The sequence below is a fragment of the Panthera uncia genome (assembly GCF_023721935.1).
Source record: "Panthera uncia isolate 11264 chromosome B3 unlocalized genomic scaffold, Puncia_PCG_1.0 HiC_scaffold_1, whole genome shotgun sequence".
NCBI lineage: Eukaryota > Metazoa > Chordata > Mammalia > Carnivora > Felidae > Panthera > Panthera uncia.
The window spans coordinates 99133398-99148514 of NW_026057582.1; the positions used below are offsets into that span (position 1 = coordinate 99133398).

The window sequence follows — 15117 nt, forward strand, 5'->3', positions numbered from 1 at the left end:
TGGATCATATTGTAATTCTCTGTTAACTTCTGAGGAATTGCCATATTCTTTTCCACAGCTGCTGCACCATTATACATTCCCACCCGCAGTGTACAAGGGGTCCAGTTTCTCTACCTCTTAGTGATACTTGTCACTTTATTTTTTAGATAATAGCCATCCTAATGAGTGAGAAGTAGTATCACATTGTATTTTTGACTTACATTTCCCTAATGATTAGTGAAATAATTGAGCATCTTTTTATGTTCTTATTGGCCATTTGTATATCTTCTTTGGAGAAATGATTATTCAATTCCTTTGCTCATTTTCAATTTTAGGTTTGGATTCTGAGCGTTGCTTACTATTTGACAAGTCACTTAAACTTTCTAAGTTTTAGTATTTTGATGGAGCTAGACATGCAGAATATTGTATATGGCACAAAGTATGTGCCAACAAATTGGAAGATATTCTTTTTTTTTTCCCCTTTAGTGTTTTATAATCTGTATTTCTCTCTCTCCACACTTTGTGAATTTTGTGAGGGTTAGGACAGTGATCTTAATTTTATGTCAGTAGTTGGATCATTGTATCGTGCAGCCCCTGATACACACCATAATGGACCTGCTGGAACTGTTGATTCAATAAATGCAGTTTAAGTGTTCTGTGAGTTTTATCCTGGAAGTTTTTTACATTATCCCACTTTCTTCTGCACTCTGATAACATTATAGCTATAATTGCTTCTTCTGGAACCTTTAGTGTATTGTCTGTAATTGTTTATTTCATCTTGATGCCTTTGGTCAGCAAGAATCAAGTGAATTATTTGATAGCTAACAGTCTATCCTCTGAACATTATTTCCTAGTTAGGTGAGGTTGTCTTAATCATTGGTCTTTTTTCACATTTTTATTATATCTAGCCGCCTAAAAGAAGTTGAGTTTGGCCATGTCACAATAGTTATTCTGACTAACTTCCTTCTTTCCATCAGGTATCAATCACTCTGAAAGTTAATTATTATTTGCTAATAAGTTTATCAAGGTTACCCTCACTCTTTTTCATAATTGAGTATATTATCAGATTGTGTGCTCCTACCACCTGTAAGAGCAGAACTGTCTCTTTAAGAAATTTAGTTTCTTGGGGTGCCTGGGTGGCTCAGTCAATTGAACTCATACTTCAGCTCAGGTCATGATCTCACACTCATGGGTTCGAGCCCTGCGTTGGGCTCTGTGCTGACAGCTCAGAGCCTGGGGCCTGCTTTGGATTCTGTGTCTCCCTCTCTCTGCCCCTCCCCGACTTACACTCTGTCTGTCTCTCTCTCTCAAAATAAATAAACATAATTAAAAAAATTTTGAAAAAAAAATTTAGTTTGTTTTGATGGGGCGCCGGGGTGGCTTAGTTGGTTAAGCTTCTGACTTTGGCTTGGGTCATGATTTCCGTGGTACTGACTTCAAGCCCCACGTCAGGCTCTGCTCACAGCTCAGAGCCTGGAGTTTGTTTCATATTCTGTGTCTCCTTCTGTCTCTCTCTCTCTCTCTCTCTATCTCTCTCTCTCTGTCAAAAATAAACATTAAAAAAATGAAAAAAAAAAGAAATTTCGTTTGTTTGGAGCATTTTGCTAATGTAGTTATGAGCCCAAAATGGTGCCTTTTGGGGTGAAATATCTTTCTTGCTAAATGAAATTTTGACTATTCAAAATATGTAACAAACCGTATTGTCCATACTATTTAGCTGTAAGTAGTGGAAGTTATTAAGCATTTAGGTGTACTAGGAGAGAGTATTCTGTCAGGTACTTGATTTCATATTCTTAAACTGGCACATAGTAAAATAAATATCAATAAAGGAGAGTTAAAAATTCAAAACATGTTCTAATATCCCGGTGGTATAATAGAAAAATACAAAATCATCTTACGGATGTTTTTAAAAATCTTTTAGAGCTCTGTAAAATCTCTCATCAAGTTTTTATTTAAACTTAACAATACTTACCATTGGTGGTTAATGTTCATACCAGTAATAATGACTGGTTATAAAACATAGTTCAGTTTAGAAGCAGAGTTCCTCACAGTTGTATGCATAATCTTAATGAGTTTTTACTCCCACTTCTCACATAAGTGTAATTTATTAAAAAAATTTTTTTTAATCTTTATTTATTTTTGGGAGAGAGACAGAGTGTGAGCAGGGGAGGAGCAGAGAGAGAGGGAGACACAATCCAAAGCAGGCTCCAGGCCCTGAGCTGTCAGCACAGAACCTGACGCAGGGCTTGAACTCACGAACTGTGAGATCATGACCTGAGCCAAAGTCGGACACTCAACTGAGTCACCCAAGCGCCCCACATAAGTGTAATTTATGATGTAAATTGCCAAATCCTAACCCTAATTTTTAGTTCTAAAAGTTAACATTTTTAGTCATTGTGCTTTTTTTCACGGAAGGTTTACTACTAGTTGTGTATCTTATACTAACAACAGGAGTAATTGGTATGCCACTTTCATGACATAGCAATAAAATGATCCGATCAAACTCACAAAGAGGTACTAGTCCTGTAGATTCAGTATTGAAATAATGTATAATAGCAAACCAGCCCTGATGTGGCTAAGGAGATAGATATATCTAGTACATATTTAACCTCCTTTTTAAATTAGCTCAACCAATCATTTTTATTGAAATAAAAGGCTAGAGGGGTGTCTGGGTGGTTCAGTCCATTAAGCATCTAACTTCGACTCAGTCATGATCTTGCAGGGCGTGGTTTCGAGCCTCATGTTGGGCTCTGTGCTGATAGCTCAGAGCCTGGAGCCTGCTTCAGGTTCTGTGTCTCCCTATGTCTCTGCCCCTCCCCCACTTGTGCTCTGTCTCTGTCTTGCACTCTCTCAAAAAATGAATAAACATTAAAAAAAATTTTAAAAAAGGAAATAAAAGACTACATTATGATTTCATCAAATACCAAAGAGTTTGTAACATTCTTTATTGATTCTTTGTGTTAGTTTTGCTGTGTTTTTAGTTAAAAAATGCAGTACTGGTATTTGTTTCTTTTCATGAACTTCTTTTTCTCAGTTTAAAATAAGAACATGAATTAGAGTACTCCCTTGGTGGGAACAGTTTAGATAACATGGGGTGTTAATTTTGCATTTGATGTATGCTTGACAGATTACTCTGAGAACAGTTATTGGTGTGCAAACACACGCACCCCCCCCCCCCAACCGGCCACCGTATACCACCTGTCCCTTATTCTCTCCCTGCTGTCAGCTGGGCAGATAAAATTCTCCAAAACCCAGAGCAGAGTTAACCATAAAGAGTTCCATTGTTTTGGCTTTGGGCCATAAACTAATGGAAAAGAAATCGAGTTTAGTAAATTATGCAATAAATCACTTCTTTGTAAATTTACTTATGGATTCCTGTTCTCAGAAGTGATCTGTCCTTTTGGCAGGTTTTCATTGCCTCTCAGGATCTCCATTACCAGGACTCAGAGGGTAACTTAGTAATTAAGAGTGAGGAGTCTGAAATGGTTTTTTTTCTGCAGCATATAAAACTTATGTTTTCAGTGATCCAACTCGTCAAGACTCCTGGGAGATGTAGACTTCTGGAAGATCCCCAGATTTTTCCAAATGACGTAACACTTGATGGGATTGGAGAGGGGTCCATAGTTATCTTATACTTTCCCTCTTGACTTTTTGACAACGGCCTTATGGAGGTAGAATTCACATACCATTACAATTCTCCCTGTTTAAGTGTGTACGTCAGAGGTTTTTACAATATTCAAAGTTGATTATCACCACAGTCAGTTTTAAAAACATTTTCAGTTCACTGAAAGTAACCCTATACTCTTTGGCCATCACATCCCAATCCTCCTATTCTTCTGCCCCAGGCAATGACTACTCTTTCTGTCTCTATAGCATTGGCTGTTCTGAACATTGTTATGAAAGGAATCTTAAAAAATGTAGTCTTGTGACTTTTTTTTTTTAGTGTAGCATTTTTGAGGTTCATATCACTTTGTAGCGTGAATTAATATTTCCTTCCTTCCTTCCTTCCTTCCTTCCTTCCTTCCTTCCTTCCTTCCTTTCCTTCTTTCTTAGACACGGGGAGGGGCAGAAGGAGAGAGAGAATCTTAAGCAGTTTCAGTACGGGGCTTTATCCCATGACTGACTGTGAGATCATGACCTGAGCCAAAACCAAAAGTCAGATGCTCAACCTACTGAGCCACTCAGGTGCCTCTCATTTCTTTTAATTTGTGAATAATCATTGTATGGATTTATTCATCAGTTGATGACCTTTTGTTTACACTTTTGGGCTATTGTGACTATTGGTACTATGAATAATAGGGCTACACCATTTTACATTCCTAAGTGGGCTACACCATTTTATATTCCACCAGCAATGTGTGAAGATTCCAGTTCTATTATATGCTTGCCAACACTTGTTATCTATATTTTTTTATTATAGCCATCCTGGTGGGCTGCCCCTTGAATCTTAAATCACACAAACCCATGCCTTATTATTATGATTTGTATTTGTTTTTAATGTTTATTTTTCAGAGAGACACGTGAGCAGGGGAGGGACAGAGAGCGAGTGAGACACAGAATCTGAAGCAGGCTCCAGGCTCTGAGCTGTGGGCACAGAGCCTGATGTGGGGCTTATGTTCATGGACTGTAAGATCATGATCTAAGCTAAAGTCAGACGCTTAACCAACTGAGCCATCCAGGCCCCCCATGATTTGGGTTTTCTTACATTTAATTATGGTGATCCTTGTCTGAGTGGCTGCCTCTTGTAATTTGCTCATTGCTGTGCCCATGTGTTCACACATCTTTGTGTTCCTCCTTTATTACTGATCCTGCTGAACTCCAGACAGGGCTTGATTTGGATACAACACTGCCTGTTCTTCTAAATAATAATAGAAGTTAATATAGAAGATGGAGGTTTTGATAGCTTTACATAGCAGTAGGCTGTTTCTGGGGTTCCTGGATGGCTTAGTCAATGGAACATGCGACTCTTGATCTCAGGGTCATGAGTTCAGGCCTCACATTGGGCATGGAGCCCACTCAGAAAACAAACAAACAAACAAAAAATAGAAGTTGGCTGTTCCATTTTTAAAATTACTCTCCTCAGTTCTGATAATAGTTATATATTAAAATAAAGTGGGAGACCTATGAGGTTGTATAGTCCTGTTAATTGTCATTTGTGGAGAAGGAAAAGACTTCCTACCAATCCCTTTTTATCTTCTTTTTAGGAAGTGGTTCAAAAGTGCCTAACAAGGGGCGCCTGGGTGGCTCAGTCGGTTAAGCGGCCGACTTTGGCTCAGGTCATGATCTTGCGGTCCGTGAGTTCGAGCCCCGCGTCGGGCTCTGTGCTGATAGCGCAGAGCCTGGAGCCTGTTTCAGATTCTGTGTCTCCCTCTCTCCGACCCTCCCCCGTTCATGCTCTGTCTCTCTCTGTCTCAAAAATAAACGTTAAAAAAAAATTTAAAAAAAAATGCCTAACAAAAGTGAGTTTTGTTAAATACAAAACTCATCTGTAGTCTTAGAAGTTAAGATAGTGGTTACAACTCCCAGTAGGTGGAATGACTGGAAGGGGATTTCTGGGATGCTGGTTATCTTCTGTTCTGTGATCTTAGAGGTTACATAGATACGTTCATTTTGTGAGAGTTCATTGAGCTATAAATTTAGAATATATGTGTCTGTTATACTTAAGTAAATGCTTAAGTTAAAAATGTTAACATTATTTAATCATATTTTGCTCTTGTCACAATTAACTGCCTTTTAATAAATACATTCCATTTTGAGTCATATTTATTTATTACTTTTACATTATCACAGTTCTTGTGTATACATTACATTAATGTAGGTGCATTAATGTCAAGTCCTGTTGCTCAGCAGCCCCTGATTTCAGAGGCAGAAAGATTTAGGTTAGTTTTAGGAAGTTTGGTTTTATGTTCTGGTCTACTGCTCTAACTGAATGATCTTTAGCAACTCACAGTCTTAGCTGGAGTCCTTCTGCATGTATCTAAAACTTTGGGAAATGCAGTAATTGTGTATTTTGTCTGTCATTGAGTTCAGATTCTCATCAGAGAACAAAGTAGTATGAAGAAAAGAACCATGGGAAAGAGAAGATATATTTTTACTAGATCATTATTTATAGTAATCTTTCTAATATGGTAACCATCTAGATGTATAAGAAATATTTAATTACCACTTTCAGGATACCAGGAGAAACACATTGACTAATCAGAATCTTTTGAATGCTAGTCCTTTAATCTCTGATTACTGTAATAGGTTTTGAAGAAATTATTAGATTTTGACCAAATATGTTACTGAAGGTAGTAAGATACATAGTAAGTTTTTAGTTAATAGAAGTTTTCAAGTAGGCTTATGTTCTATAATCTGTACTATATTTCTAAAAATTGAGTATGTGGAAGAGGTATCAGAGAAATATGCCTTAAAAGAACAGTAAAATGACTTATTATAGCCATTTTATATCCTGATATATCAGGGAAGGACAGTTCTGCCTTATTATAAGGATGTTCTCAGTAGAATCTGAAACTCTTCAGTTAGTATAATAAAACACATTAACCATCTTTTTAATCTCTAATTGTGTCTTCTAGGCCTCCCTTAAAGTTTCCCATGTCTCAATGGACTCCTGAATATAACAAGCTCTATACCTTAAAAGTGGATATGAAGAGTGAGATTCCTTCTGATGCGCCAAAGACACAGGAGAGTCTGAAAGGGATCCTCTTGCATCCACAGCCCATTGGGGCAGCCAAAAGTTTTCCTGCAGGAGTTGAGATGATTAACAGTAAAGTGGGGAATGAATTCTCTCATTTGTGTGATGATTCTCAAAAACAAGAGAAGGACATGAATGGTAACCAACAAGAGCAAGAAAAAAGTGTTGTTGTGAGGAAAAAACGCAAAAGCCAGCAGGCTGGCCCTTCTTACATGCAAAATTGTGTTAAAGAGAACCAGGGAATATTAGGATTGAGGCAACACCTAGAAACACCAAGCGATGAAGATAATGATTCCTCTTTTAGTGATTGTCTTTCTTCTCCTTCATCTAGTCTGCATTTTGGAGATTCTGACACTGTGACTTCAGATGAGGATAAAGAAGTCTCTGTAAGACATTCCCAGGCAATGTTGAGTGCTAAAAGTAGAACTCATAGTGCACGGTCCCAAAAGTGGCCTCGGACAGAGACAGAATCTGTTTCAGGATTGTTAATGAAAAGACCCTGTTTTCATAGCAGTTCATTAAGGAGACTTCCATGCAGAAAGAGATTTGTGAAAAATAATTCCTCACAGAGGACACAGAAACAAAAAGAGAGGATATTAATGCAGAGGAAAAAACGAGAAGTATTAGCCCGAAGAAAATACGCGTTGCTCCCCAGTTCTAGTAGTTCCAGTGAAAATGACCTCAGCAGCGAATCCTCTTCCAGCTCATCAACTGAAGGAGAAGAAGATTTGTTTGTTTCTACCAGTGAAAACCACCAAAACAATCCAACTGTTCCCTCAGGTAAAAATGTTTAAGTTGAGCAAAACCTGCTATTGCATTGTGTTTGTGCTTAAGTTTTTTCTACATTTTAGTGGATTTCATTGCTGTGAGAAGGAATCGGAGGCTTGATTAACTTTTATTTTTAAGCCATATAAATAAATTACTGACTGTAGTATTAAACCATGACTCTAAGATCCAGATTTTTTTCAGATAGCTCTGTGATAGATTTCTTTCACATTCAACCACAGTAGTAACACTAAAAAAGTAATTAATATTATTTTTCCTTTAAGCACTCTGTTCTTATCGTTTACTAGTTATCTTGTCTTGATCTTTATAATTGAGAAATAATTTCAAGTATTTGAGAGGTGTTTTTATTCCAATACTAGAACACAAACTTTTAGTCCTGACAGTGCTCAGTAGAGCATGTGATTAATCAGTTAAAATTGAATAACTGATAGAGGACTAGCTTGAGTGCAGTCTCCCCTCCTCACAGTAAATATTATATTTAACTAGCATAAGATTATGTACAGTCTCTGAAGTACAAGTATGTTCCATATATACCGTTTTTACGCTTTGTTGTAATTTAAAGGAAGTTGATGAAGTAAACGTTGAATAAAGTCCAAATTGAGGGAAAAGATTAATTTCATGTGAAAGAATGGGGGAGGAGGAGAGCTTTTTAAAGGGCTAAGATCATGGTTTGTAATAGTGACACAAAGGTTTCCCAGTCTTTGCCTGATGTCCTGCTTGTCAAGGGTAGAGCCTGCTAATAATCTACTGTGCTGATATGCCATTTTTCCCTGTTTCTTTTCTCCTTCTGTAACAGGTTAAGTACAGAAGTACTTACCTTCCAAGATTCCCATTTCTATTTGTCTATCTGTGCCAGAACCCTGAAACCAGTAACTTGGATCTTTAGTCTAAGCGATGTCCAGTTTATTTTTTTTTAACCTACCCAAGTATTTAATTCTTTTTTTAAAAAGTTAATTTATTTGTTTTGAGAAAGAGAGCACACATGAGGGAGGGGCAGAGAGAGACGGGGAGAGAGAAGAATCTCAAGTAGGTTCTGTGCTGTTAGCGCAGAGCCCAATGCAGGTCTCAGACTCACAAACTGTGAGATGATGACCTGAGCAGAAAACAACAGTTGGATGCTTAACCTGCTGAGTCCCTCAAGAGCTCCTCCAAGTATTTGTTTTAAAGAGTTCATTGAGATCATCTACAGCTGGGAGGAGGTTACAGCAACCATTCTCTGAGGTCTTTTGAGAAAGAGGGAGGCGAGAATAGGAGTTGTCTTGCTTAATTGCCATATTTTACATTTTGCCACATATTTGCCATTTTTCTCAGGTGGTTAGAATGTGAAGACTTGTTTGGGGAAGAGGGAGCAGCAGAGCCCAATTTCTGCTTGAAATTAGTGAGGCAGAAGGGTTGGTGCTGTGAGGCAGAAGTTCCAAGGAGCTGGAATTTGTAGGAGGCATGAAGATAGAGTTGATGTAGGTCAATATCAGTGTTGTTTCTAGGAAGTAAGGAGTTCATATACTCTCAACTATTCAAGATAAATGCAAACTCTAGAATTCATTTTTAAATCTTATTTAATACTTTCTGTAGCATGTGGTTTTTACTGTCTTTGGAAGAGTTGCATTATTTCAACATAATATTTTCATACATTTAAGAGGAATGTTTGTCTCTGGAAACACAAAGCCAAACGTTGAAACAAAATTCTTTTATTTTTTTTTTTCCTGGTTTTTAGACCAGTGTTTTGTTTTGAACTAATTTATTTGTTTTTAAAATAATGGTTTAATAATAACATTCTCATAGTGTGGAATTTTAAAAATACCAAGAATGTTTAAAATAAAAAACAAAAGTTTACCACTTCTTAGGTCCCAGTTTTATTACCCAGAAGTATTCAGTTAGCAGTTTCTTCTCTTACACAGAAAATGTGGAATCATATATAAGGGTAAATAAATACAAGTTTTTGAAATATTAGTGTGTATGGTTATCTCATTTTTAAAAAATGGTTGCATAGTATTTCCTTTCTTTGGATATTTCATAATTTATTTAGCCAGGTTATGTTGGTGAATATTTGCTGAATTGAACAGCCTTGTATGTACAGTTTTGCATACCTATGCAAGCATATCTTGAGGAATAATTTCTAAAAGTATATAGGAAGTTAACATGCATTTAAAAATTTGCTAGTTATTATCATCAGAATGCCCTCCAAGGAGTTTTCATCAAGTTCCTTTACCTTCCAACAGTAGATGATCATGATGATAGTAAAAATACCTACTAGCCCTTTTTGGGTATTTACTCCATGCTGGTAATGTTCTGAGTGTCTATATGTATTTCTCATTTCATCCTCCCAGCATTCTTACGAGGTGTCTTCTGTTATTATCACCCTCATATTACAGATAAAGCCTTTGTAAAGCCACTTTAGAATGATTTATATTCAGAATTAACTGAAATATTGATGGGACATAGTTCTATTTTCAAGAAATTTCAGCTCTCAAAAACTGACTTGGATTCTTAAGAGAAGGGTTTTTCTTCTAGATTTATTTTTAGGGCTGGCTTTCTGACTCCAGTTCTGGTACGGTTTTGTGTGTTGGGAATTAGGAGAGGGTTGGAATATCTCAAATTTTAATTAGATTTATCTACTATAATAATATGATTTGTAACTAATAATATTAGTTACTCTGGAGGTGCTAGGACAAAATTTTCACCCACTATCCATCAACACTTACTGGCTACTGTTACAGTGAGCTGATGGAAAGAATGTTTGATGTGTTATTTTGTTGTATCGTCAAACTCTCTAAGATGTAACAGTTGTATATATACTTAACTGGTTTTACCAAGTCATCTAAGAATGAGTTGTCAGTACCTTATATTGTATAACAAGCATTAGTTCCGATGTTGTAATCAGTAGATTTCTGGGAAAACCCTATTTACCTCATCCTCATTAATTGTTTTTTAAATTTATTATGGCTCTCTTTTTAAGCAAAGGAAGCCAAAATGATATGTGACTTAGGTTGTTAGACTTTGAGTTATTCCCAGTTGCCAGGTAGTTGAGAATTTATACATCCAGTTTTGTACCTGATAATATTTGCCAAGAGCTTCAGATACTTGAAAATAACCTAATAGAAGCTAAATTTGAGAGTAGATGTTAAATTTTAGTGACATATTTCTGTGATCTGTTCAGTGAACCTTATCTGAACTGCTGCTTAAATTTTTATATAGTCCTTGTATTAGCACTGGAAAATGCACATTTATTTCCCAGTTGTTGCTGTTTAATCTAATGACTGTATTTTTATTCACAGCTTAAAATATGGGTGTGTGTGTCTGTACACACACACACACACACACACACACACACACACACACGTATATATCCAATAGATACATACTCATATTTTCCAGTTGCATGCCATACTGTATTGCCTTAAGTGTTTCAAGTTTACTTTTAGGGGCACCTGGGTGGGCTTGTGCATTCATGCCTTGCATTGGGCTCCACAGCCTGGAGCCTACTTAAAAAAAAAAAGTTTACTTTTAAACTTTAAAAGATAACCTTTAAGATAAATTTGAGGGGCGCCTGGTTGGCTCTGTCAGTTAAGCGTCCGACTTCGGCTCAGGTTATGATCTTGCAGTCCGTGAGTTCAAGCCCCGCATTGGGCTCTGTGCTGACAGCTCGGAGCCTGGAGCCTGTTTTGGATTCTGTGTTTCCCTCTCTCTCTGACCCTCCCCCGTTCATGCTCTGTCTCTCTCTGTCTCAAAAATAAATATAAACATTAAAAAAAAAAAGATAAACTTGAAGATAACCTTTGGAATTATAAAGTCCTAATAACTAGGAGTTATATTTGTGAAAATTTCTTTTCCTCCTTTTCCAGATAGCATTGATAGAGGTGGGTTTTTTTGTTGTCGTTGTGTGTTATTTTTATATGGAAATTTTCACACATAAAAACAGTTATACGTACATAATCTAGCTTCAGTTTTCAACATTCTGCCATTCTTCATCTCTCACCCCTCAATTTTTTTTTTCCCCTGGAGAATTTCAGAACAATTTCTAGATACCCTACCATTTAAGTTATTTTATATATTGCATATTTCCTGCCAACTGGTATTTAGATCTAAAAGCTTGATTTAATTTAACTTCAGGAACACTTCCTTGGTTGTGCTGTGTATTTCCTATTGTATCACTTGTTAAAATTGATTAGAGGGTTCTGATGGTGTCATTCTGATCCTTCCACTCTAAAGTTCCCCATCAACATTTCATGTAGTATTAGCAACAGCTTTGATGATCTTGCCCAGATCCGTTCTTTCATTTAGGGGTTGCAAAATGTTGACTTTCTAAATCTGTCATTCTGCTTACATTTGTTAATGAAGGTTCTTCTACAAAGAATTCTTCAACTAACTGGTTATTCTGAAATGAGGTCCATATGAGAAAGGCAAGATGGATGCTTGATTTTACCACTTTTCAGAATGAATTGGTGCTCTAGCAGTATCCAAAGAGGAGTTTTCATTTTCAGGTATCATTATGAACTCATGGGTTTTAGCATAGTTGATGTATAGCAATCTTTTTATTCTGTTTGATGTTCAAATAGTTTCACCTTTGGCCAGTGGGAGCATCTTCAAGTTGGGTTTATGTCCTTTTGATACCACCCCAGTGGTCTTTGACAAGATGGTCTCTGATAAAACAGGATGGTCCAGATCCATAGTTTACATTTCCTGCCTCAAACCTGGAAACAACCATTTTTTAAAAACTACTCCTCCTTTCCTTTCATTGCTGAGTTATAGTTAGAGGCTATAGACTGGGAATTAAGGTGTTTGTTGTTCTGCTGAGTTATTACTGCATTTCAGCATTTTTCTTTTAATGTTTATTTACTTTGAGAGAGCGCTAGTGAGGAGGGTAGGTGCAGAGAGATGGAGAGAGAGAGAATCCCAAGCAGGCTCTGCACTGCTGGCGGAGAGCCGAGCATGGAGCTTAAACCCACAAACTGTGAAATCGTGACCTGACCCGAAACCCAACAGCCAGACGACCAACCAACTGAACTACCCAGGGGTCCCACTTTTCAGCGTTTTTAATGGACAAAGTTAGGAATATAAAGATTTTAGAAAGAGATAAATCATTAATTTTTATATGACTATTTCCATTGAAAGTTTAGGATTAGGGATTTTTATGTAAACTTCTGTTTTATATTTGGATCTCTTTACTCTTACATTGAAAACTGTGATTCTTAATAAATTAACAATCGCTTTTTGGCTTTATCCTATACATACTATAAATACACATAAATGAACATTCATAAATGAATAAAAATGAAAATATTTACAATTTACAATATTACAGTTATTACTAACAGCAATGCTAATAAAGATTTTTTTGGGTTCCTTTTTGCTGTTGGTCAGTCTTCTTTGGTTATGCCATTGATTTAATATGCATTTAGGTTCATTCGTTTCAGAGTTTTTCTTTCTTTAAGGTATTTGTTAAAAGCTTTAATTTTGCTTTTTAATTATGTAAAACATTTACCTGGTTACAAAGTAAAAATTTTTTGTAATTAAAAAAAAAATTACTTATTTTGAGAGAGACAGATAGTGTGAGTGTGGAAGGGGCAGAGAGAGAGAGAGAGAATCTCAAGCCTGATGTGGGGCTCGAATTCATGAAACTGTGAGATCATGACCTGAACTGAAATCAGGAGTTGGATGCTTAACTGACTGAGCTACCAGGCGCCCCAAAGTCAAACCTTTTAAACAGGATTGTATTCACTGAGCTCTAGTTTCCCACCTCTGCCCTCTCTTCCTATCTTTCTCTTTCTCACAGATAAGCGTTTTCATTACTTTTTAATTTTGTTATTCCATCTTTTTTCCTGTACAATAATATAAATAAATATGTGTATTATTCTCTCTCCTCTTACCAAAAATATGTTTGTTGATTTTTTAGTTAACAATATGTAAAATTGTTACAATATAGAGAGATTATAGAGGAATTAAATCTATATTTCATTCCTTTATTCATTGCTTTTCGTTTTATTTTTTTTTTTACAGCTTTATAGTATTCCATTGTATAGTTATACCTAAGGATGTTCAGCCAATTTGTTGGTGAATAGTTTACAGTCTTTTGCTGTTATAAACAGCACTGCAATGAATAACTTTTGGTATATGTTATTTAATATTTTTTGCCATTGTATCTTTGGAATAGAATTCTAGGAGGGGATTGTTGAGCCAAAGATAAATGCATGTATTATTTTTAAAATAATAGCTAAATTTCTTTCTGTGTTTTTGATGCCCACCATCAGTATTTGAGAGTGCCTGTTGTCCAAAGCCTTTCTATCAGAATTTATTGTCAGATTTTAGATTTTTGTGTCCGTGTGATAGGTAAGAAATAGTATGGCAGTATATTTTTAATTTTTTAAATAAGTAATGTTGCATATCTTTTCATATCTTTAAAGGTAATTTTATTTTTTGTGAGCAATCTGTTCGTATCTTTTGCCTGTTTTTCTATCAGGATATTGGTCTTCATTCTTCCGCTCATTTTTAGTGCTTTATATATTTTATAATGGGATACAGAAACTATATAATCACACATTTCCCCCAAATTGGTCATTAGTCCTTTGACTTTGTTAGTGCTTTTTTTACCATACCAGATTTTTTTTTTTTTTTTTGGCCAGTCAAATTTATTGACCTTTATCTTTACTATTTCTGGGTTTTGAATCATAATTAGGAAAGTTTTTCCCACTGCAAGTCAATGAGAGAAATAACCCATTTTTCCCCCTGCTCTTCCCCTCTCTATTTACTTTTTATTTTACATTTAAAGCACAGATCTATTTGATGTTTATCCTCATGTACAGTATGAAGAATAGATCCGTTTTTTGTTTTTTTTTTTAATGTGGCTGTCCAGTTGTCCCAAATCACTAAAAGGTTTCTTTCTCCTGTTGACTTGAGATACCATCTTTGTTATATGTTATATTTCCATAGACATTTGGACCTATTTATGGAGTTTTCTTTATGTTCCATTGGTCTCCATATACTTGAAGCACACTGTTTTAATTATAGACACTTAGGTTTTCTTGGTTATCTTTGCCTGTTAATTCTTCCAAGTGAACTTACCTTTTTTTAATTTTTAATTAAAAAAATTTTTTTTGTAATGTGTACTTATTTTGGGGGAGAGAGAGTACGAGTGGGGGAGGGACAGAGAGAGAAGGAGACAGAATCCAAAGCAGGCTTCAGGCTCCAGGCTTCAAGCTGTCAGCCCAGAGCCTGACACAGGGCTCGAACTCAAAAACCATGAGATGATGACCTGAGCCGAAGTAGGACACTCAACCGGCTAGACCACCCAGGGGCCGCCCCCCCAAATGAATCAGAATGTTTATCTGAGGATAGTGGTAGTGGGGAGACATATAAAGGTATTGTTATTGGGATTTTATTTGTTGGCTAAATTAGAGTGAACTGACATATTTAGTATTTTGTGTATTCCTTTTCAAGATTATGGCATTTCTTTTCATTTGTTGAAGTCTAGTTCTGTATCTGGCAGGGAATATCTTATAGCCTTTTTTAAATTTTATTTTTTTAAGAAAACAGCTTTATGGGGACACCTGGGTAGGTCAGTCAGTTAAGTGTCTGACTCTTGATTTTGGCTCACGTCATGATCTCATGGTTTGTGGGTTTGAGCCCCGCATTGGGCTCTGCACTAACAGTATGGAGTCTGT

General features: G+C 36.2%; 1 protein-coding gene across 5 annotated transcripts in view; it reads left to right on the forward strand.

Annotated features, from left to right (window-relative positions):
* Positions 1-15117, forward strand: part of RNF111 (ring finger protein 111) — a 91573-nt gene that overhangs the window by 36871 nt on the left and 39585 nt on the right. For all 5 annotated transcript variants that reach the window (XM_049613706.1, XM_049613708.1, XM_049613709.1 and 2 more), the window contains exon 2: positions 6555-7453. In XM_049613706.1, the coding sequence (XP_049469663.1) occupies positions 6574-7453 (880 nt within the window). In that variant the 5' untranslated portion in view covers positions 6555-6573. The remainder of the gene's footprint in view (positions 1-6554; positions 7454-15117) is intronic.